The sequence below is a fragment of the Chiloscyllium plagiosum genome, unplaced genomic scaffold, assembly GCF_037043375.1.
Source record: "Chiloscyllium plagiosum isolate Xiang-an unplaced genomic scaffold, Cpla_swu_hap1 HiC_scaffold_29, whole genome shotgun sequence".
NCBI classification, from domain to species: domain Eukaryota; kingdom Metazoa; phylum Chordata; class Chondrichthyes; order Orectolobiformes; family Hemiscylliidae; genus Chiloscyllium; species Chiloscyllium plagiosum.
Window position 1 is genome coordinate 75,683,780 of NW_028270167.1, and position 22,320 is coordinate 75,706,099.

At 40.4% G+C, this 22,320-nt stretch overlaps 1 long non-coding RNA gene and 1 gene segment (V, D, J or C); both read left to right on the forward strand.

Moving 5' to 3' along the window:
- Positions 1–1,101: 1,101 nt before the first annotated feature.
- Positions 1,102–11,758, forward strand: LOC148142393 (uncharacterized). The gene is made up of 3 exons (XR_015752079.1): positions 1,102–1,194; positions 1,323–2,060; positions 11,550–11,758. It is a non-coding gene; the product is annotated as an uncharacterized LOC148142393 (long non-coding RNA).
- Positions 11,759–12,777: 1,019 nt separating this feature from the next.
- LOC148142394 (Ig heavy chain C region-like) lies at positions 12,778–18,369 on the forward strand. The segment is given in 4 exon segments: positions 12,778–12,826; positions 14,932–15,243; positions 17,190–17,498; positions 17,954–18,369. Coding segments are annotated over 4 exon segments (1,062 nt in total).
- The last annotated feature ends 3,951 nt before the right edge of the window (positions 18,370–22,320 follow it).

Consider the following 22,320-nt stretch of genomic DNA (forward strand, 5'->3'; position numbering starts at 1 on the left):
GTTTATAACCTACATTCGTGGTAATTATTAATGTAATACTCTCTAACTTAACCAAACATTCCTGATGTACCCAGACTGTTACATGCAATGGTTTAGACGTTGAGGATTTTTTAAAAAAGTTATGGACTGTCTTGTTCTAGTTCATTTGATGCTCTTTCAAAAGTTTACCTAGGTGTTATGTATCACTGCGGACTCACATTTTGTTTCTCAAGCACACAGCTTTCCTTTACTGTGCATTTTAGTGTCGGAGCAATTTGAAAAAAAAAAGATGCAGGGAGAGACATTTTACAATGTAAGGAGGTGCTTCTAATCTCCGGGTCCAAACTGTTTAGTGACATACACTCACATTCTGAACATAATCACTTTAGACATGCTCCATATTCGGTTGCCGAAACTGAATTTAGAAACGCAGATTAGAAATGGTATGTTATTTTGTAATGTGAGAGAGACTTTGAGTGACAGCAAAAATAAAGTCATTCATTTTGTTGGCTAATAATATTATTGAAGTTCTTTTTAGCTTTATCTGCTTGTGGTGGAATGTGGGATTAAAGGGAGTTAACTTCTAATTGAATATTCTTAATATAATCACTTTGAACACGCTCTGTATTCAGTTGCCTAAATTAAATTTTGAAATGTTTAGAATGAATTACATGTTATTTTGAGCGCGACAGAGACTTGCAGTATCCAGGGAAGAAAAGCTCAACTGTTTTATTAGCTAGTTATATGTTTGAACTTTAATTTTAATTTTATCTGCTTGTGAATGAATGTAGAAATAAAGGGAGCTAACTTCCAATTGAATTTGTTTTTATTTTAAACAAAATACATGGAACTATCATGTGAAACAGACCTGAAGCTACTCAAATTTACTTCCAAAGAAGCTATTCAGCAAAAGAAATATCCCAAGATGTGTATGTGTCCATGTTTAAGCAAAACCTCATGTAAAGGCATGATCCCATGTGTTCGGGCTGTGCAAGCTGATACCAGGATCCAGTCTGAGCCTCCAGCAGGAAACCAACATGTGGAAGCTGTAAGCCTGCCCCTTCCGATGGCCATATAAATCCTGGGCACTGGACCGTAATTCAACACTCCTGGGTCGGATCTGTTTTGAAAGATCTTAGCAGAACCGCTTCCCACAAGTTATCAGAATGATTGTGTTGACACTTTTTCTCAGTTTATTACTGACTTTCTTATCATGTGAGTGTTTGTTGTTCAAGTCTCTCTTTGTGACTGTCTCAATGTTAGTCTACGGCAGGAATGTAAAAGACTCAGCTATCAATTCACCAACATGAATGCTCATGGTTTATTTGTTTTCTTTTTTAAAGGTGTCCAGTCGGAGGTTGTTTTGACCCAGCCAGAGGCAGAGACTGGCCGTCCCGCAGGCAGCCTGAAACTGACCTGTAAAACCAGCGGGTTCAATCTTGGCAGCTACACCATGCACTGGGTCCGACAGGTTTCCGGACAGGGTCTGGAGTGGCTGCTGTACTACTATAATTCAAACAGCAATAACTATGCACCAGCGATTAAGGGTCGATTTACTGCGTCCAAAGACACTTCAAACAACATTTTCGCGTTGGACATGGAGAACCTGAAGATCGAAGACACCGCCATCTATTACTGTGCAAGAGATTACAGTGGGTCATAGTGTTGTGCACAGCGACATCCTCATACAATAACCACTGACAAGTGTTTATCTCAAATTGGTGATTTCTACCATGGCAGGAGCGAGATATAATGTGAGATGCAATTTAAACGCAATCCAGTAGTGCTAGTTTGTACAAATGTATAATTTTTTCTACCTTCTTCGTGTGATTGTCAAGTTAAATGCAGACCAAACCTGGAAAAGTATTCCAAGCTTTCAAAATACAATGAATAGTAAAAGCTGGAATAATGCACCGAATCATTTTTAGAGGAGTCTGAATCACTGCTTTCTAGGAAGTGAAGAAATTCTCTGCATTTTACAGTTTACAGTCTGTCATAGTATTTGACACAACGTGTCTCACAGTGATATAACTGGGGTCTTGATTACTGGGGCCAAGGGACCATGGTGACAGTGACTTCAGGTAAGACTCTTGAACTTTCTTAGTGACTTTTTAAAAACTTTCTATTCATGTGACTAATTTCTGAATTAAATGAAACTCAGATTCTGTGCTCAGTTTGGTTTGGTTCGGATTGATTTTTGTTCAGACTGATTAAAGACTTCAGTTAAGGCTCAGCAAATAGTTACAGTGGGGATGATGGAGTCAGTTGCTCGGTGTATCTCTTTTTTTGATCAGATGGGCATTCTGTGTGGCTGGGTTACTTGAAACACCTAATGTCTCTTAATCAGTCAGCTATAAATAATGGTTAATGTCAGTGACTGTGAGTTTTATTATCAACAACAAACGCTAAGAAATCAAAGATGTTCGAGACATTACTAAAAATGATTAAAATATGCTAAAATATCATTATTAATTTCTTGAATATATGTTCTTACCCTGATTATATTTTCGCATTTATTTTGTTAATTATTTGATGACAAGCAGGTTAGAAACTGTCATACAATTTTCTTGCGGTGCTATATTGCATTCTGTTGATTAGATTCTGAGTTTGTTTTACTTGATTCTGTTGAATTGAGTTGATTGGATTTTGGCTTTGTTTTAGTTGATTCGGTTTGAACTGTGTTGATTGGATTCTGACTTTGGTTTTACTTGGTTTTGTTGAATTGTGTTGATTGGCTTTTGAAATTGTTTATTTGATTCTGTTGAATTGAATTGTTTGGATTCTGATTATGTTTCATTCAAATCTGTTGTTCTGAGTTGATTGGATTCTGATTTTATTTTCCTTGATTCTGTTGAATTGAGTTGATTGGATCTTATTCAGTTTGTGAAATTGATCAGCGTTTTCATGCTTTCTGTAATCGGTGTTTTCTCTCTGGTGAGGAGATTGACTCTCTGGATTACTTTTCATTACCAATATTTGTGAAGTTCTTTGGTTTTTCATGAATCATTTCTGCATTTGTTAAACTTATATGACACATTTTTCTCTGCTTGATTGAAAACATTACATCCATTTGTAACGGTCTGAAAAACAACTTAAGGCAGAAACCCGGAAGTGTGAGAAATGAAAAAAACGAGTTTTTAATGCATTGACTTTTAAAAGAAAACTCAGTTCTAATAGTAAACTAACTGAATTTTGTTTTGAGTAGCCTCATTCAAAATAAAAATTGGGACTAAAATCTGAAACTGCAGAATTGGTCAGATTAAGTAATTAAAACTAACTTAAAAGTTTAATGTGGTAATATTTGTCCATTCAGTAATTTTGTTTTGACCATGAAGTGATTAATCAATATATGCCTTCAACCGCTCTACTGTGCGCTGCACAAGATTGTCACGATCAAGAAGGGTGTACAGGTTGGAAATAAATTGAACTGTTGCCAGAAACGTTACAGCTTTAAGTGTTAAGTCCCCTCACAAACAAGGCTGCTGTTATGACTTGCTATTTCTATTCAATTTAATCATTAGTTTGCTGGATTCTGAGCAGCTTTGTTAGACTTCAATTTGTTTTTTTTTTGTGAGGTTACATCATGTTCTTGGTTCTGTTGAAAATGTTTGCAGAGCTAGTTCTGCTGCATATTTGGGAAACTGTTTTTGGTTTCTACATTGTTTTTGCAATGTTAACACGGTTGGTGACAGTGAACCGCTCCAGGTTCCTCATTCAATGCAATCAGCATGCGAGGTGAAATTTCATAAAGCCTATTATTAAGTGAAAGACAAATCGCAAAGGTTTTAGAAATGAAGGGAAAACAGATACCTTCGGGCGCCATTTTTACTTAAAAGTAATAATTAAGGATTAATCTAATCCATGCTTTACAATCCAAATTCAGAACTCCACTATCTAGTTCAATCTCAAGGTCTGTCTTTAAACAGTTTACAATTCATAGAGAAATATAAATAGAATTCCAAAAGTCTAATGTTCTAATAGTTCTTGCTCTTGAGCAAAAATGCCATGACTGTGTTATAATTGATCAAGAAACACCTTTCAATTCCGCTGTACACTACATACATATTTTTCTGGCTGGAAAATATCATTGGCAATGATCATTTGGAAATTCTGCTCAATTTTATGAAGAACAGATCAGTTTCACACGTAACTTGAGTTAATTAATTGTTATGTCCCTGATTAAACTGGATTTACAGGATAAAAATAAAACATTAACTGAATTATTTAATCTGCACAGTACTTTAGGTGTTCCCAATCTGTGCATTTTAAATAAATAGTTACATTTTACAACAAAATATCAACTGAAGAGTCATTCTTTTGGAAACAACTGCTATCGTGAATTATGTGACCAAGGCCAAATTTCGAATGAATTAAAATAATCCACTCATGACCTCGCAGGGCAGCATGGTGTCTCAGTGGTTGGCACTTCTGCCTCACAGTACCAGGGTCCCAAATTCGATCCCACCCTCGGGTGACTGCCTGTGTGGAGTTTGCACATTCTCCCTGTGTCTGCGTGGGTTTCCTTCGTGCGCTCTGGTTTCCTCCTACAGTCCAAAAGATATGCAGGTCAGGTGATTGGCTGTGCTAAATTGGACACAAGTGTTCAGAATGTGTAGGTTAGGGTGCATTAGTCAGGGGTAAATATAAATTAGGGGGAATGGGTCTGGCTGGGCTACTTACTGTTCAGAAGGTCAGTGTGGAATTGTTGGGCCAAATGGCCTGTTTCAATATTGTAGGAACCCCACTCTTAAAACCATGGGAGTGCTTGCTGCAAACGCAGATAATTCATTTTACATCGATGTGTTCAGACGGATGCAGAGTTCACAAATTTGCAGAAGACATGAACTAGAGGATAACAGAGCACTTTGTTTATTCAGACACTGAAAATAGAGTAATATTTATTTTAATAAATATACTTGACCGATTTATTGCAATGTAGTGATCGGAAGGAATCTGCTCACATAAGTTAAGTGTGACAACCATTTAGATTAGATTTCCTGCAGTATGTATCGGGCCATTTGGCCCAACAAGTCCACACCGACCCTCTGAAGAGTAACCCACCCAGACCCATTCCCCTGCCCTATATTTACCCCTGACTAATGCACCTAACACTATGGACGATATAGCACGACCAGTTCACCTGACATGCACATCTTTGGATTGTGGGAGGAAACCCACACAGACACAGGGGAGATTGTGTACACTCCACACAGGCAGTCACCCGAGGCTGGAACCGAGCCTGGGTACCTGGATCTGTGAGGCAGCTGTGCCTACATTTACTTAGACATCCGCTAAAGCGGGCAACTCCAGACAGAAGCATGTTTTCAATTCATACCTTTTTAAACATTTTCGTTCATTAAAAGCAGTTAACAAGAAAATGACCTTGCCCTAATTCCTTCCAGAGAAATGCTTTCCACACTGGAATGCAGTATTGACTTTATGCAGTACATGCAAAATCTCCACAGTTCAAGGAACGTTTTAAGAATATGTAAAAATAATTTAGAGAATAATCCATTTCCTCAGGATCTGTGCTTTAATTGGCGATATTTCCCACCTCAATAATTTTGTTAAATACAATGACTTATTAAGTTTATTAACTCAGTGGTTATTTATGTTCATTGTGAACACATTCTTGTTCACATTAATCCTCTGGTTAGTTCCTCTGATGAATGTTCAATTACAGTGAATATATTTGACGTGAGGAGTTGAGCAATGTATCCTCTCGGATTAAGTCTGTTGTGCAGTTTGTTTCAGTGCTTTGTCTGACTAACTTGTCAATGGTCCTGACCATTTGTAAATTGTCCAGTTCGGATACCTGAATCTCAGACAGTTCAATTTCATCTCGCGCTTCAAAACCACTTTTATCTGCCAGAAATACAATATTCGATTAGGTGCCTCAGAATTGAGAGCCCTGACTAAGTTGTTCCAATCAGAACGAACGTTTCAGGAACAAAAGGCAGATAGCAAGAGTTTTGAAATTGGTTGTTGGCAACAAGAGATATTTGCTGCATATTTTCTTTGTGCCTCAGTTATTCAGGACATATTCCGTGGCACAATGTAGAATCAGAATTTTTTGCATCTTATTATTTGAAAACCTATTATCAGCTTTTAATGTCACTGGCAACGGTCATATTACACTTCAAAACATTTTAATCTTTTCCAAACTAAATAGACCGTCTGGTGCAGCAACATTCACAGGGGAAAGAGGAAGGGAGTTCTAGGATGGAATCCAGTGACAGTGAATTGATGGCAATGCAATTCCTAGATTTATTCCTCTGTAGTTCCCATAGAGTTTGAACAATTTGGAGCTGCTGTCAAAGCATTCTTGGATAAATGTTGAAATGTTACTTTCATTGTACAAACATTCTGGAACAATCCCTGGTTGTTGGAAGGTGATAATAACTAACATGGTTTATGTATTGTCAAAACATGTGGGCTGTGTTCTCTGTGATAGTGTCAAGCTCATTGTGTTCAGGTCTGTTGTGATGTTGTAGTAGAGTCCCTGATTCTGTGACAGGTGGCCTGTGTTCACTCACAACCTGTTAGAGAGGTATGTAACACAATCTCTTATCAGGTTACTTCAGTGCAAGAAAGCAGATTGACATGTCTGGGTGTTTGTTGGAATTCCACTCACAGAGGCCAATGAAATCTATTCAATCGCTGTCCTGACTTGTGTCTCTTAGATATTAAACAGAAGTTTGGTGGTTAGCAGCTTTTTCCAGATCAATATTTGTTCACAAGCTTTTGGGCATCGCTAGTTGGGGTTAATGGAGTAAGTGCTCAAAGAAATCCCAGCTTTTGACTTGCTGTTATGACAATATCATTTATAACTAATCCAGAATGAATCATTTTCGAAGCATATTTGATGAGATTAGGCTTAGGTTGTTTTACTTTATATTAAACCAGTGCTGGAGCTGAATTTGATTGTTCAGTACGGTGGGAGTTCCGCTGAATCCAACACTTGCATCAGATGGTGATAGCTCTTCAGTTGGTCTTCAATTGCTATCTCAGACCATCCAGTACCTCTGCTAAGAATTCTTTTTCCAACAGGAGTCAAGCCAACGTAATCACTGTTTATCTCAACAGGTGAGAGCTCTTGTGCCAAAAACATGAAAACAATTTGGCGAAGGGGGGGCGGGGTCTCTGGATGCGAAAGGTTAACCTTGCCTTCTCACCACAGGAGCTGCCAGACCTGCTGAGTTTCTTCAGAAATTTCTGTCTTTATTTTGGTTTTCTAGCATTTAAAGTTTGTTGTTTCATTGAAAAAAGTTGTGTTCGATGAAACACATTCTTCAGAGAAAAGATGCATTTGAACAAATTGCGAATGTTCAGAGATATTAAATATCAGAGAATCATTGAATTGGAGCGCCCTGATCTCGAGCTGTAGTTTCACAAGAAACTATGATGAAGTAACAACACACTCCAGAGTGCAGTGGCTGCTGTAATTGGGTGGAAGTTATTTTGATCACTCAGATAGAGAATGTCAATGATCCCGTTCCAAATAATCAACAGAAGGTTTTTTTACAGTATGTGTGAAACAATTAATTTGTTGAAATATTTTAATAAAAAGTGTTCACCACCAGTGCTAACTTAATGAATGACACAATGATAGGAAGGTAGGAGCAAGAGGAGGGCACTCAGCCCGTCGAGCTGTTCCACCACTTACTTAGATCATGGAGCATCTGTGAGCTAAATCCACAGGTCTCCCTTTGGCTAAAACTCTTCAACACCTTTGATTAACAAGCAAAAACTATCCCAGATTACTGATTTGACTGCCCGTAACAAAGGGAAACACCATTTGTGAAAGACATTCCTGTGAGTACTGTGACACAATGAGGCTGGAATTAATTGCTCATGAAAGTAAACTTTCAATCTCTGACAATTTCCAATTGAAACATCCCAATCATCATATTTCTTTAATGTAACACTATTCTTCCCTTGAATAAAGAAATATAATGTGTGATTGCCTTTCTAAAAATGAGGGAAGCTTCATTCCTATTATATAATTAAGAAATAGCTCTGCTCATTCAGTGAAAACACAGTCAAATCACACAAAAGGAAACCATGTCATCTTGTGTAGACACACAAGTGCCTCAAATAATTTTCAATTCTTCCAGTGGTTGTTTGAATCTCTAGACAGGTGTTGAAGTGTCAGACTTTTTATATCGCCTTGAGAAACCAGTTATCATCAGCCTATTGCTGAAGTTTGTGTGGTATTAGCACATTCACAGCGCTGTTGGGAAGTGAGTCCCATGGCTGTGATCAAGGAAGAGGAAACGGCAGAGAAATAGTTGAGAGTCAAGTTGAAGTCTAATTTGGAGGAGAGCTTTCAGGTGAAGCATTTACATGCATGTGCGCCCTTATTCTCAAGGATCACAGCTTTGGAACATGCTGCCGAAGGGACATGTCAGCATGCAAACTGGAAGCTGAAGAAGGCCCCGCGGCCCCTCTAGAATGCTATTCCATTCATGGGATCATCATTAATCTTGCTGCTCACCAGTCTTCCCAACACACCGATAACATTGAACCTGATTGTTTACTGTCGAGCAAAAGAATGGTGAACCTTTGGAATTCTCCACCACAGAAATTGATTAAGGACAAAACATTAAATGATTTCAATAAGGAGATAGGTTCCTTCAATCCTTAAAAAAATGCTCCGGATATGTGGGAGAAAGGCAAACAGGGTTCAATATTGGTTGAAAGCCATGAAAACATTGCATGGGGCATGGTTTGTAAGTTTGCACGTAATGCCGACATTGGTGGTATAATTGGCAGTGAAAGTTATCTAAACGTACAATGAGATCATGATCAGCTGGGCCAATGGGCTGAGGAGTGGCAGATGGAGTGTAATTTAAATGAATACAACATGTTGCTTTTTGAGAAGACAAATCAGGTCACGACTTACAGAGTTAATGGTAGGGCACTGGGTAGTGATGTTAAACACAGGGCCCTGAGGATCCAGACTCAGAGTCTTACAGAGTTAATGGCAGAGCACTGGGTAGTGATGTTGAACACTGAGGACCCTGAGGGTTCAGACTCATAGATTCTTGAAAGCAGTGTCTCAAGTACCTAGTGTGTTGAAGGTGTTTGGCACATGTACCTTCATTGGTCAGAGCACCGAGTGCAGGAGTTAGGGCTTCATGTTGTAACTGTCCAAAACATTGGAATGAACTGCCAGAGGAAGTGGTAAATGCAGAGATAGGTCCAACATTTAGAAGACATTTGAACAGCTCCAGGAACTGGATCGGTCTGGATGGATATGGGCCAAAGGCAGGCAAGTGGAATTAGTTTAATTTGGGAACTCTGGTCAGCATGGATGAGCTGGACCAAAGGAACTGTTTCTGTGCTGTATGATTTTATGACTCACTGACTTTATGGTGGAGTAGGCTCAAAGTTAGAAGGTGGTGAGCAAGTGAGGGGCTAGATTGGGCATGTGGGAGAGTTTGGGCTGGTAGGCTGTGAGGTGTTGGCTGGCTGCTGGGTAAGCTTGCATGCACTCTGTCTGGCAAGGTGGCATCAAGGTAAATGGTAATGGTCACAGGATAATTTGGTTGAATTGTGCTTGGTAGGTGAGGGGTAGTTTGAGCTGAAATGCAGGAGGTCTGTCTTTGCCAGGCTGGTTAGTGCAGAGGTGGGCAGGATGCCAGGCTGGTTAGTGTAGAGGTGGGCAGAGTGCCAGGATGTTTCGGGGGTGGAAGGTCACTGTAATGAAGTGACAGGTGGACGTGTTGTCTAAATGCAAAGCTCAGAGTCTGGCAAAATGGTGGGTTGTAAAGCACAGATGCGAAAGGAGCTAGGATGCAATGTGCACAGGTTGACTTGGGTAAGGTGAGAGGTCAGTGATCAAGGACTGAGGTCACGTCTTGGGTAGTGGGCTTTTGTCCGAGGTGGTGAAAATGATGGTACCAGGTCCAGTCAGGCCCAGATTCACCATGGGCCAGGTGCAGGGCGGCAGGAGTGTAAATGAGTGAAAGGAATTGAGATCATATGTCCATCTGGAATATAGAATATAGAACATTACGGTGCAGTACAGGCCCTTCAGCCCTCGATGTTGCGCTGACCTGTGGAACCAATCTGAAGCCTATCTATCTTACACGATTCCATTTTCATCCATATGTTTATCCAATAACCTTTTAAATGCCCTTAAAGTTGGCGAGTGTACTATTGTTGCAGGCAGTGTGTTCCATGGCCGTACTACTCTCTGAGTAAAGAAACAACCTCTGATATCTGTCATCTATGTCCTCTCCTTCTAGCCATCACTATTCAAGGAAAAAGACGTTCACTGTCCACTCTCTGTTTATCTTTTATGTCTCAATTAAGTAAACTCTCAACCTTCTTCTCTCAAATAAAAACAGCCTCAAGACCCTCATCCTTTCCTAATTAAACCTTCCCACCATACCAAACAATGGCATGAGTTCAGCCGTGACAGCCATCCTCCCCGTCCCAGTGCTCAGCTCCTGCCTGTGCTGCTGCTGCAGTGACCTTCCTCCCAGAGAGAACATTCTGCCTTACATTGATAAGTGAGGAAGGCTCACTGGACCTGATTTCCAAGTATGGGGACGGCAAACACGGGGGGACACAACTTTAAAGTGAGGGGAGATAGGTATAAGACAGATGTCAGAGGTAGTTTCTTTACTCATTGAGTAATAAGGGTATGGAATGCTTTGCTTGCAACAGTAGTAGATTCGCCAAGTTTAAGTACATTTAAGTCGTCATTGGACAAACATATGGACGTACATGGGATAGTGTAGGTGGGATGGGCTTCAGATTAGTATGACTGGCCAGCGCAACATCGAGGGCCGAAGGGCCTGTACTGCACTGAAATGTTCTATGTTCTATGATTCACTCTGATTTCTCTCCGGGGGTACTGCCAGCTGTTGGGTATTTCCAGCAGCAAGGCACCTAGTGGGGCGGCACGCTGGTTCTGTGGTTAGTGCTGCTGCCTCACAGTGCTAGGGACTCGGGTTCCATTCCAGCCTCGGGTGTCTCTCTGTGTGGAGTTGGCACTTTCTCCCCATGTCTGTGTGCGTTTCCTCCCACAGTCCAAATATGTGCAAGTTGGGGGAATTGCAAATGTTGTATTCAGTGATTGGGAGTTTAGGTGCATTAGTCAGGGTTAACTGTAGCATAATAGGGTAGGGGAATGGGTCTGGATGCGTTACTTTTCAGAGGGTGGGTGTGGACTTGTTGGGCCAAATGACCTGTTTGCACACACTGTAGAATTTCGATGAATCTGCATTTCCTTGGTTTGTATTTTGTGAAATGTCTCTGCACTTCACAGCAATCCATTGAAAGTGTCAGTTGGTGAGATCTTCAAACAGTTACTGGGGTGGGATCAGGAAGTTCTTCTTCCTAAATTATATGGTAATGGTCAAGGTCGAGGGCATGTTTCTAAAGAGGGAACCAATGATCATGATCAGCAACTGGTAGGAAACAAAAATAAACCCCAGTTATGCTGTCGACTTCAGCGGGAGCATACTGGCAAACGTTTACAGCTGAGGATACATTTGAGTAACTGATAAGGTCAAATTAACAGAAACTAACATGCTCAATTGGTCATTCTATTGTAGAGATACCATCGCTCCCCACACTTTATGGCCTGGTCTCCTCCTGTCAGGAGCACAACACCGGTTCTGTGATCTTTGGTTGTTTGGCGATGGACTATTCCCCTGACGTCACCAAGGTAACCTGGAAGAAAGGTGGGGAGCTAATCACGACTGGATTGAAGACTTACCCATCAGTGAGAAACAAGAAGGAACCTACACCCTGAGCAGCCAGTTAACCCTGCCCGGGTCAGCGGTAGATTGCCCCAGCAAAATCTCCTGTGAGGTTCAACACAGCGGGACACACAAGAGCAAAGAAATGCCATGTGCAGGTACGTGTTGTAGGAACTGAGATAAACAGATCATCTGTGATTAACATGAAGAAGGCATTATTTATAACCGTTTTCACAGACTCACCTTATGCAGCACAGGAAAAAGGCCCTTTGATCCACCCAATTCACGCCTATCAATAACAGCCACCTAACTATTCCAGTCTCATGTGCCAGCCTTGTGTGACTTGCCCTTGCAAGGATACTTCATACTTATAATGAGGGGCTCAGTCTCTACATGACTTATAGGTGCTGAACTCCAGGCTAACACCACCCTCTGTTTGATTTTGTTTTCCCCTGAGATCCACTTGGAACCTCCTGGCCTTACCTTCACCCTGTGCCCCTGAGGCATTGATCTCTCCATCAAGGGGAAAGGTTTCATCCAGTTTACCCTGTCTATGCCTAAAATAATTCTAGACATCATGATAATCTTCTCCCTAATTCTCCTCTGCTCCAAGGAAAACCCCTGTCTATCCAAACTAGTTTCATAACTAAAACCCTCCAACCCAGGCAAGACCCTGACAAATCTCATCAATACTGCCTTCAGTGTAATCACATTCCTTCCATAACATGCACACAACGCTTCAGTATGGCCTAACCAGTGTTTTATTAAGTTCCAGTATCATCTCACCCACTCTTCATTGTCAATGTCTCGGCTAATAAAAGCAAATATCCTCCCACTTTCTTAGCCTCTTTATCCAGACGACACAGTACTATAGGAGATCGGTGGGTACATGCACCAAAGATCCTCAGGCCTTTCCAGGGTTCCACCATTCAAAACGTCATACCTCACAGATTCTTCTGCCGAATTACATCACCTTACATTTATTCAGAATAATTTCCATTTGCAACTTTTCTCTTCACATACAACCAACCTGTTTATATCCTCCTGCAATCTAAAGCCATTATGCTCATGACTTACCAACATGACAGTTTTCATTTCATCTGTGAATTCACTGGTTAATCCTCCTAAATGTGAGTCTCAATCATTGGTATGTAAGAGAAATAACACGGAAATCAACACTAATCCCTACAGAACACCAGGAGACATAGATTTCCAGTCACGCAGACACCCGATGACTATTAACCCCTGCTCCCACCACTCAGCCAGTTCTAGATCCAATCTTTCAAATTAACTCGGATCCCATTGGCTCTGATTATTGCTATCATCGAGTTATCTCTATGAAAACTACTATCAAATTGTTACACGTGACTTCCTCTCAATAAAACCGTGCTGAAAATTGTTGATTTATCTTGCAAATGAAGACTAATTTCACTTCTCAATAGTTTCCTTATCACTGAGACTAGCTTGACAGATCTGTGTTTTCATTATTTATCCCTTCCTTCGTCCTGCATAACAGTGCAACGTTGGCTGATCTACACTCACTTGGCACAACTGCTGTGGCCAGACAGGAATTCTAAATTATTGTCAGCGACCCAACTATTTCATCCTTTGCATCGCTCAACCGCTTGGTATACTTTTCACCTGCCCTGGAAATATAACCACTTTTCATTCAGCAAGACAACACAGAACATCACGTCATGTGTCCTAATTTCTGAAAGTACATCACAATACCCCTCCATGATTTCTGTCCCCACATTGTCCCTCTTACTAGTGAACACTGACACAACACATTCGTTTTGACCACAACCAAATCCTCCGGCTCCACTCCAATAATAACACTTAATGGGCATTATTGTTTCCCGAATAATTCTTTTATTATGAATGAGTCTGTAACTTTTAAAAATATTTTCCTTTATTTTGACTGCTATTATTTTCTCATGGTCCCTTTTGCTCTTCTAATTCCTTTGTCTTTCAAACTCCCCCTTGCACGTTCTGTACTCCATATTAGTTTCTATTGTTTTGAGATTTCAGTATAGACCGGAAGCCTCCCTTGTTTCTCTTTATCTCCCCCTCCATGCCCTTTGGTGTCCAGAGCCCGCTGCATTCTTGGTAACATGCAGTGGCTTCCTGGGAAATGTCCTCCCTGTGATTTTCCTATCTCTTTCTTAAATGTGTCACACTGCTCTGACCCAGATTTACCAATAAGTGTCAGCTTCCAGTCCACTCTGGTCAAGTCATTTCCTGATCTTACTAAAATTGTCCTTCCCCTTTTCAGAACTTTGGGCCAATTTCTATTCCTTTGCAGTACAATCTGAAATCCAACTGATTTACGATCACTGTCTGCAAAGTGCTCCACCATTGATGTTTTACCCACTGGGTCGACTTCATTCCCAAAAGTTAAGTTCAGGTTCACCCCTCTCTTGCAAGGTCTGGATTAAAATTCTCTGTATTAAACACATACTTTGTTCAAATATTCTCCTGGGGGCATTTTCAGAATTGTGCTCCCTCTAATTTTTGACAAAATGAATATCCAAGCCTATGCTGAGGAAGTTAAAAACCTCTTTTCTCATTCCCCTATTTAATTTGCATGTCTCTGAAATTTGCCCATGTATTTGCACTTGGTCTTTTGGACCAATAGTAAAGTCTATCGTGCTCTCCCAGTAGTTATGTTTGCTGTGTTTTGGTTTTGAAGTACTGTCCATTTGCCTTTGTTCAAGGAGGTATCCATGATTTCATTTCTCTTTACAGCCTAAAATACTCTTGTCAGAATTGCGACAGAAGCAACACTCTGTACAGCACATCCCCGCCCCCATCATTTTCTACCTTTCCCTGTCTCGCCTGAAGTCACTAAATCCTGGAATATTGAATAGCCACTCCTGCCCGGCTCTCAATATGTCTCCGTGATAGCAACGGCATCATATCTTCATTTATGCCAGTAATTCGTCTGCCTTGTTCATCCGACTCTGTCATTAAAACGAATACCATCCAACGTTGCTATCTCCCTTCTGACGTTACCGGCCTATAGTTTCTCTGCCTCCTTGACTCCCTTGCTGTGTCCTCTAACTTTAGCCTTTCACATTGTCCTGCTGATCTTTCTGTGTGGATCCCAGCTTCTCCAGCACTCTGCACAATTATGATTCCTGTGTCCATTAACCAAAAGAAACCTTGATATATGAGAACTGATTGTATTTGTTATGAAATTCGTCAGATAATATATGTGATGTGTTTCCTAAAGGTCCAGATATTCTCCCACCAACCCTTCTCCTAACTGTGAGCTCCAGTGAAGAAATCGCAAGCAGCAAGTTTGCAACCGTCATCTGTTCAATCATCGAGTTCCATCCGAAGTCAATCTCCGTGAGTTGGTTGAAAAATGGCCGACCCTTGGATTCTGGCTTCTTCACGTCTCCCGTGTGTGAGGCAAACGGGAACTTCTCGGTGACGAGTCGGCTGATGGTCCCTTATGGTGAATGGTATAACAGTGCGGTCTATACCTGCCACGTCACTCATGGAGAGAACACTCAAAGTAAAAACATCACCGCACTCCAGGGTAAGAGACACAGACTGAGAGAGCTACAAATCATTCTGAACTCTGATGTGACTCAAACACACTAATTTATCAGGCATAGTAAACAGCACGGTACAGCTTCTCGTTTCCCAACATGCCACGTATCTCATTTCAGTTTGAGTGTTACATTAGCATTGCTCATAATTCAACCTTTTGGCAAGTCAGAAAAGCATGTTTCCTCTCTGTTGAAGATAGATATATAGACAGTGAGCTTTGTTAAATAGTTTGTTGCCTGACCATGCTGGGAGAGGCATTCAGAGTGCTGAATGCTTGCCTGGTAGCTGCTTCAAGGATAAGTTTCGGGTGGAGGGGGGGTATTGGAGAGATATGTGATTGAAACATAGAAAATACTGAGAGACTGAGGTCGAGTGAATGTGGAATAGATGCTTTGACTGGTAGGCGAGACTAGGACCCAAGGGCACAGTCTCAGGATCAAAGGGGCACTGTTTAGAACTGAGACGGGGAGGGATTTCTTCAGCCAGAGGGTGATGAGTCTGTGGAACATGTTGCTGCAGAGGGCTGTGGAGGCCAGGCCATTGTGTGTACTCAAGCCAGAGATAGATCGGCTCTTGTTTAGTACGGGGAGAAGGCAGGAGAATGGCTTTAGCCCGAAATGTCGATTTTACTGCTCATCGGATGCTGCTTGACCTGCTGTGCTTTTCCAGCATCGTTCTGATCTAAACTCTGGATTGGCCGAACAACCTTATTCTGATCCTCTATCAAATTGACGTAGTGAAAATATGCAGTGACCCTTACTTGAAAATAAATCAAAATGCGTTCAATGCTTCATTCCCTGCTCAATAATGACCTGTTTATTGGACATTGTACGACATCGATTTTTATCTGGTACTGAGCTCTTTAACTTCATTTATGGGATCAGACCACAGACCAAGTGGCTATCACATTTGATAAATTGGGATAAACGTGATCTCACTGAGCTGCCTTAAGATGCTCTCTGTAATTAGTGGATGAGGCAGGAGAATAAATTCTGATGGGAATGCTACAATAGAGATGAATGAACTAGGAACTCAAGACAGGCTGATTTAGCCTGGTTTGGGGTGGCGATGTTTACACAGTGAGTAGTGGATGTCTATAAAATTAGTGACATTTCCATCGCGTTTGTAGATTAATTTAAGACGCTTTTGTTTGTTTTTTTTTCTCACCTGCTCTATGAAGAAATTTAAAAATGCAGCTTGGTAAATAAAGTGAAAGTACAGACCAGTTATGAACTAACTGAATGGAGGGAAAGACTTAAGGAGATGGGTGTCCTTCTCGATATCCAATGCTGTACTCAATGTCTTGTTTTCAGATCTATTCCAAACACAGCCCACGAGGAACAATGACATAAATTAGAGAATGACATCACACCAATAACGCAAAGTATTTTTAATCATGTTAAATATAATGAACATAATTTCCATGGCTGTTCACTGCTCCTGTAACACTTTAGAACTCTGCAAAGAGAATAATAATTATTTATTATAATCTGTCCAAAATTTGGGATGTGATTTGGCAGTCAGTGTGACCAGCTGCACTTGCACCTAAAGGTTATGAACATGGAAATGAACTCATTATATTCAGATTACTCTTGTCACAAGTATCAATGGATGGTCTTAAGTGAGAGACAAACTCCGAAAGAAAGATAATTCCATGGGTTACATGATGGTATCTTCGATGATTTTACTTTTTTCACGGTTTCACTTGTTACAAAGCCAGTGTTCTTTCGGAATAATTACACAGGGTATGTTATCGGTAATCACAAATGCTTCACAGATCAAAATACATCAACAATAGTAAGCATCGTTTCAGCAATAGTTGGAGTTGCCATTTTGAAGGTGGTGTCTTCACCCTGTGAAGGGGTAATCTGAAGATTGGCTGTTTGTATCAGAAAGGGGCATTTTTCATTGACTTTGATTTTTGTTTCATAGAAGATACCGAGTGCCACCCTAACACCGTTAAAATCCTCCCACCGGCAGTAGAACAAATCTTACTGGAGGCGACGGTGACGTTAACCTGCGTTGTGTCCAATCTTCCTTCTGGAGTCAATGTGACCTGGAAACAAGAAAAGAAGCCTCTGAAATCAGAGATTGCTGAGCAGCCTGGACAGAATCCCGACAGCGTGATCAGCAAATTAGACATTTCTACTGAAGCCTGGCTGAGTGGCGTTACTTTTGAATGTGTGGTGTACCATCAGAATCTACCGACTCCGCTGAGAGACTCCATCCACAAGGAGAAAGGTGAGCGGTGAGATTAAAGCACAAAGGATCCCATGTGTAATCCAGATCCAGTTACATCAATGACAGGCTTTGATTGGTAATGAACCAACACCGTTGGGGGCATTAATGATGCATCTGAAGGCAGGATAGCTAAGTAGCTGATTAAGAAAAAGATGGACCAAAGGATATTGTATTCTGATTAAGTCAGATAAGGTGGGAAGAAGCCTGAGTTGTGACGCCACCATCAGCAATGACAAATGGACAGAATGTCCTCTTTGTGGGCTGGAAACATGGAGGCAACATTCACATTAAACTTTCCTTTTTTTAATGAACAGTATGCGTACCATTCTGCTCCTTTAGAAAACGAAAGTAAATAAATCCCAAATTAAACATGGCGTATTTTAATATTTAGTGAAATTGTGATATTGGTTCAGGATTTTTTTGGTTGATTTATATTTGTCTCAAATATTCTGCAGTGATTAATCCACTGGAGCCGTCAGTGTCGGTCCTCCTGCCACCAACAGAAGAAATCTCCACTCAGAGGTTTCTCTCCCTCACCTGTTTAGTGAGAGGTTTCTCCCCCCGAGAGATCTTTGTCAAGTGGACAAACAATGACAAGCCGGTGAATCCCAGTAACTACAAGAACACCGAGGTTATAGCGGAGAGCGACAACACCTCCTTCTTCATCTACAGCCTGTTATCCATTACAGCGGAGGAGTGGGCCAGCGGTGCTTCTTACTCCTGTGTGGTGGGACATGAAGCGATTCCATTGAAGATCATCAACAGAACAGTCGATAAATCCAGCGGTAAACCGAGTTTTGTAAACATTTCACTTGCACTGATGGACACTGTTAATTCATGTCAATAAAAATCTCAAAGTTGCATTTAATAATTCAACAGAAGTAATGAAGTGTTTCTTTTCCTCCAGTTGTGAGTTAAATACTGAATTAGTTGTTTCTCACTCTGACTTACATTGCATCTGTGTAGTTAAAGTGGATTATTAACAGGTCTAGAACGAGTGTCTTGTGCAGTTAATGTTCTCTGCTCAGATACACCCTGGGTCAGAGATAGAGTAAAGCTCACTCATTGCAGGATTCCGCCAAGGACGTTATCCATCCTAAATCCCTCTGTGACAAAATCTGACAATGTCCATTTTATGTCAAGGGTAGGGAACGAGTTTTGAACTTGGTGTTTTGATTCCCCCAATTCTTACAAAATTCATGTCAGTTTTAAACTGCCAAATTGCACCAATTGGAAATGTAAATTTAAGACACTTTAAAATTAAATTTGATTGGAACATACCAATCGTAAAGAGTGCAGAACAGTTTGAATATAACCTTTGTTTCTGGGGAACTGCCAGGGATCTTGCGCCAGCGCATGAGTTGACAGAATGTATCTTCACTTTCACACCAAAGAGAATCAACAGATAAGTTGTTGTGGAGCAGAGGGGAGGGGAACGATGAATGGTCTGTCCTCTTGCTCCCTGTGCAGAGTTTTCATGGTGGATGTCCTCTGTAATGTAACCCAGTTGCTAACAGGAACAGTCAGCTTCTTGCTTACTGTCCAAAGATTTAACATTTCCATGCAAAACAATACATTTGACGCATGTTAGACACGCTTGGCTCTGTTTACAAATGATTAACATTGAGTCCCATAATCCAAAACTGGTGTTTGCATCATCCCAGTTTGAATTCCATAGTTTTGTCTCAGTTTTCTGGAACACATGGGATCAATTCTAGTATTCGAATACCTGATATCATTTTGTTTCACATACAGAACACAAGTAGACATTTTCTAATAAACATATTCAGAAATGTTATCTCTGGGGCAGTGGGGATTTGAACTCACGCCTTTTCTCTCAGAGACAGAAGTTCTATCACTGCAACAGAGGAGTTGCTCATAAAACGCTTATCTCTGCACAACGATGGGAAATGTTTCCTGCAACACCAAGGTCAAAATCTAATTATGGGGAATGCATTAAAATTAGAACAATATATCAGAATAATAAAAATTGCAGTCTGGTATAAGAACAGATACAGAGAGATGATCGCAAATACACACGTAATGACACATATACGGGCTCTCACCTAAAGACACATATTTATGTGCACACTCAAATGTGCATATAGATAAGATGTCACACACGCATACTCGCACAGAGCCACACATGCAAGTGGTACTTGAACACTCACCTAAGCTCATACAAAAACTCACATACACCGAAAGAAAATCATTTGCACAAATGAACAGGAGTACTCACATATAACCATGAGAAACATCGACACACGGTTACACACAAATGGGCATGAATACATATACATTCATACAGCACAATGCGTACAGACATACACACATGAACACACAGGTACAAATTCCGAAAAATGTCCTCCCACATGTCAACTCACACAGGCACGTAAGTGCACAGAGATAAACATTAATATCATTATTTTCCAATTTTCAGAATCACAAACATACGATGACAGAGGCAGCTTAATTAGTTATTTTTAAACCACATTGATCAGCATGTATACAATATCACTCGCACACACAAATTCAGAGACTTACATGCAGACACACAAGTGCATAGATCAACAAATAGAGGAGTGTTTATTAAATAAGGATAATGGGCACAAGGATCAGCAAGCATCCACAAACAATAGCACAAACAAGCTGATCAGGAGATGGTTTGGGAAAGATTGCCACACAAGCAATCATCATCATATAAATATAAACATCCATCAAAACATAACATTGCATGCTAACATTTATTAAGCATAAACATGAAAATAACCCAGTGTAGGTAGGATCTGAAACAGACACATAAGCACACATTTTAGACAGCACTAATGAAAAGTGAACACTCACAAAGACATTACAAGATAAGCATAGGCAGCAACGAAGTGGCATATTAGCATGATGATGCTTACACAATGTGAAAAGACCAAAATGTAGGTGCACAAACACATGACCACACCAGCAGGAAAGGAACAGGAATATGTTTATTGATGCAGACTCCAACATGGGCTAGAGTGAAGTAAGAGACTCTTATAACCACATACACAAACATTAAAGGAAAACCAAACACACCAAGCAGTAGATCAAATAAATTAAGGGACACACGTACAAAAACTTATTCCTAAATATACAGATCCTTCAAACAAAAATATGAAGCAATGTCCTGACTGTGATGTCACTTATATGCATGATTTGCCAAGCAATTGGTCACCAATACAAAAGATGAGAATCACATTTGAACTTTTATTCAGTGCTCGCCACAATTTTCAACTAAAGTACTGTCACAGCCTATATTTAAAATATAATTATATAATTAAAATCATCATTCGTAATAAGCATTCCTCAAATAATAATATCCTTAAATAATAGATGAAAAGAAAAATAATTTAAAACGTTCTGACATGGACAATGAAGAAAGAACATGTGCAGTTAGTATTTGTAATTTCTTGTTGAGTCAATAATGCACTAATAGATACAGATAAGAGTCACACTTGAGAAATCCCTGACTGCTTTATGAAGATGTAATGGTCTCCAATTACATGACTTGGATGCAGATAGATCGATCTGGATCAATAAACAATCTAAATGCGCTCTCTCGGCTTTATATTCATAGATTCAATAGATCGCACCTGGTTTGAAGACTATGAGGATGAAAACAGCAACATCTGGACAACTGCTTCCACGTTCATCACCTTGTTCTTCCTGAGTATTTTCTACAGCGCTGCCGTCACTCTGGTGAAGGTGAGAATAATCACATCTTTCTTCACGCCAAGCAGCCCAATATGTTTTGTGAAATCTCTAAGTGTGCCATTGAATAAACATTAAATCTGAAAGTCCCTGACCATAAACATCTGCGTCATTGCTTTCTCTCTTTTCCAGGTTAAGTGAATGAGTTGCGGACCCCTTTGATTTTCCTGATCTGCTTATCAAGGTCTCTGAATTCCCAATCTCCAATCTGTCCTGTTGCTGACTCGAACAGTGAGATGACTTCAGTTTATCAGCGTGTAACTGAGACAATTATTGATGGATTTTCCTTTTTACTTTGATATCTTTGAGACGGTTGTGGTTGGAAGAATTTTTAGCTTCCCAGTTGTTTGAAGCCAGTTTGTTTTGTTTTTATTTGTTCCTTACTCAGAATGGTTGCCTACCCTTTCTGATGAGCCTTTGTATTCCCTTTCTTGTGACTGTTCCTGATGTACAGAAAATTCCCAGCTCACAGCGCATGTGTTCTCATCTCAATGTGGCATCCAGCCATTATATTCACTTCTGTTAGCTTTTACATCAATCTTTTGGATAAAAATGCTTTCTGAAATGGTTAATAAATCTCGAATGAATATGCACTAACCTTGAGTTTGCTTAATTCTTTCTTCAAGGTCAGTCAGTAATAATACATTTTCCCACATCCTACTCCTTTGCCAGCCAAATACTTTCACTTGTTCTGTTTGATTGTATTTTATCCAGTCATTTAGTTTAATGCTGCGCTACCATGCAGCCCACTAATGTAAATACATCTTTCACACGATATGCCTGATGGAACACTCCAGAGGCAGAATGATGAGAGAACATTTCCTCTTATGCACCAAGGGTCACCTCATGATAATTTTATAGGTTCCACCAGAAGCCGAAAAAAGGCAGACAACGGAGTTTTAAAGTTTACTCTACACTGTCTAAACTAAAAGTATTCCCAATGTCAGGGCAGCCTGGGTTAGTAATGCAGAAATCGCCAACTAAAGCGCCCAACAAAACATTCATCAGCTAAAAATGTCAACGTTCAGTCAGGTATTCAGACACAACACGTGCACAATCCAAGGGCAGATTCTCAGAACTG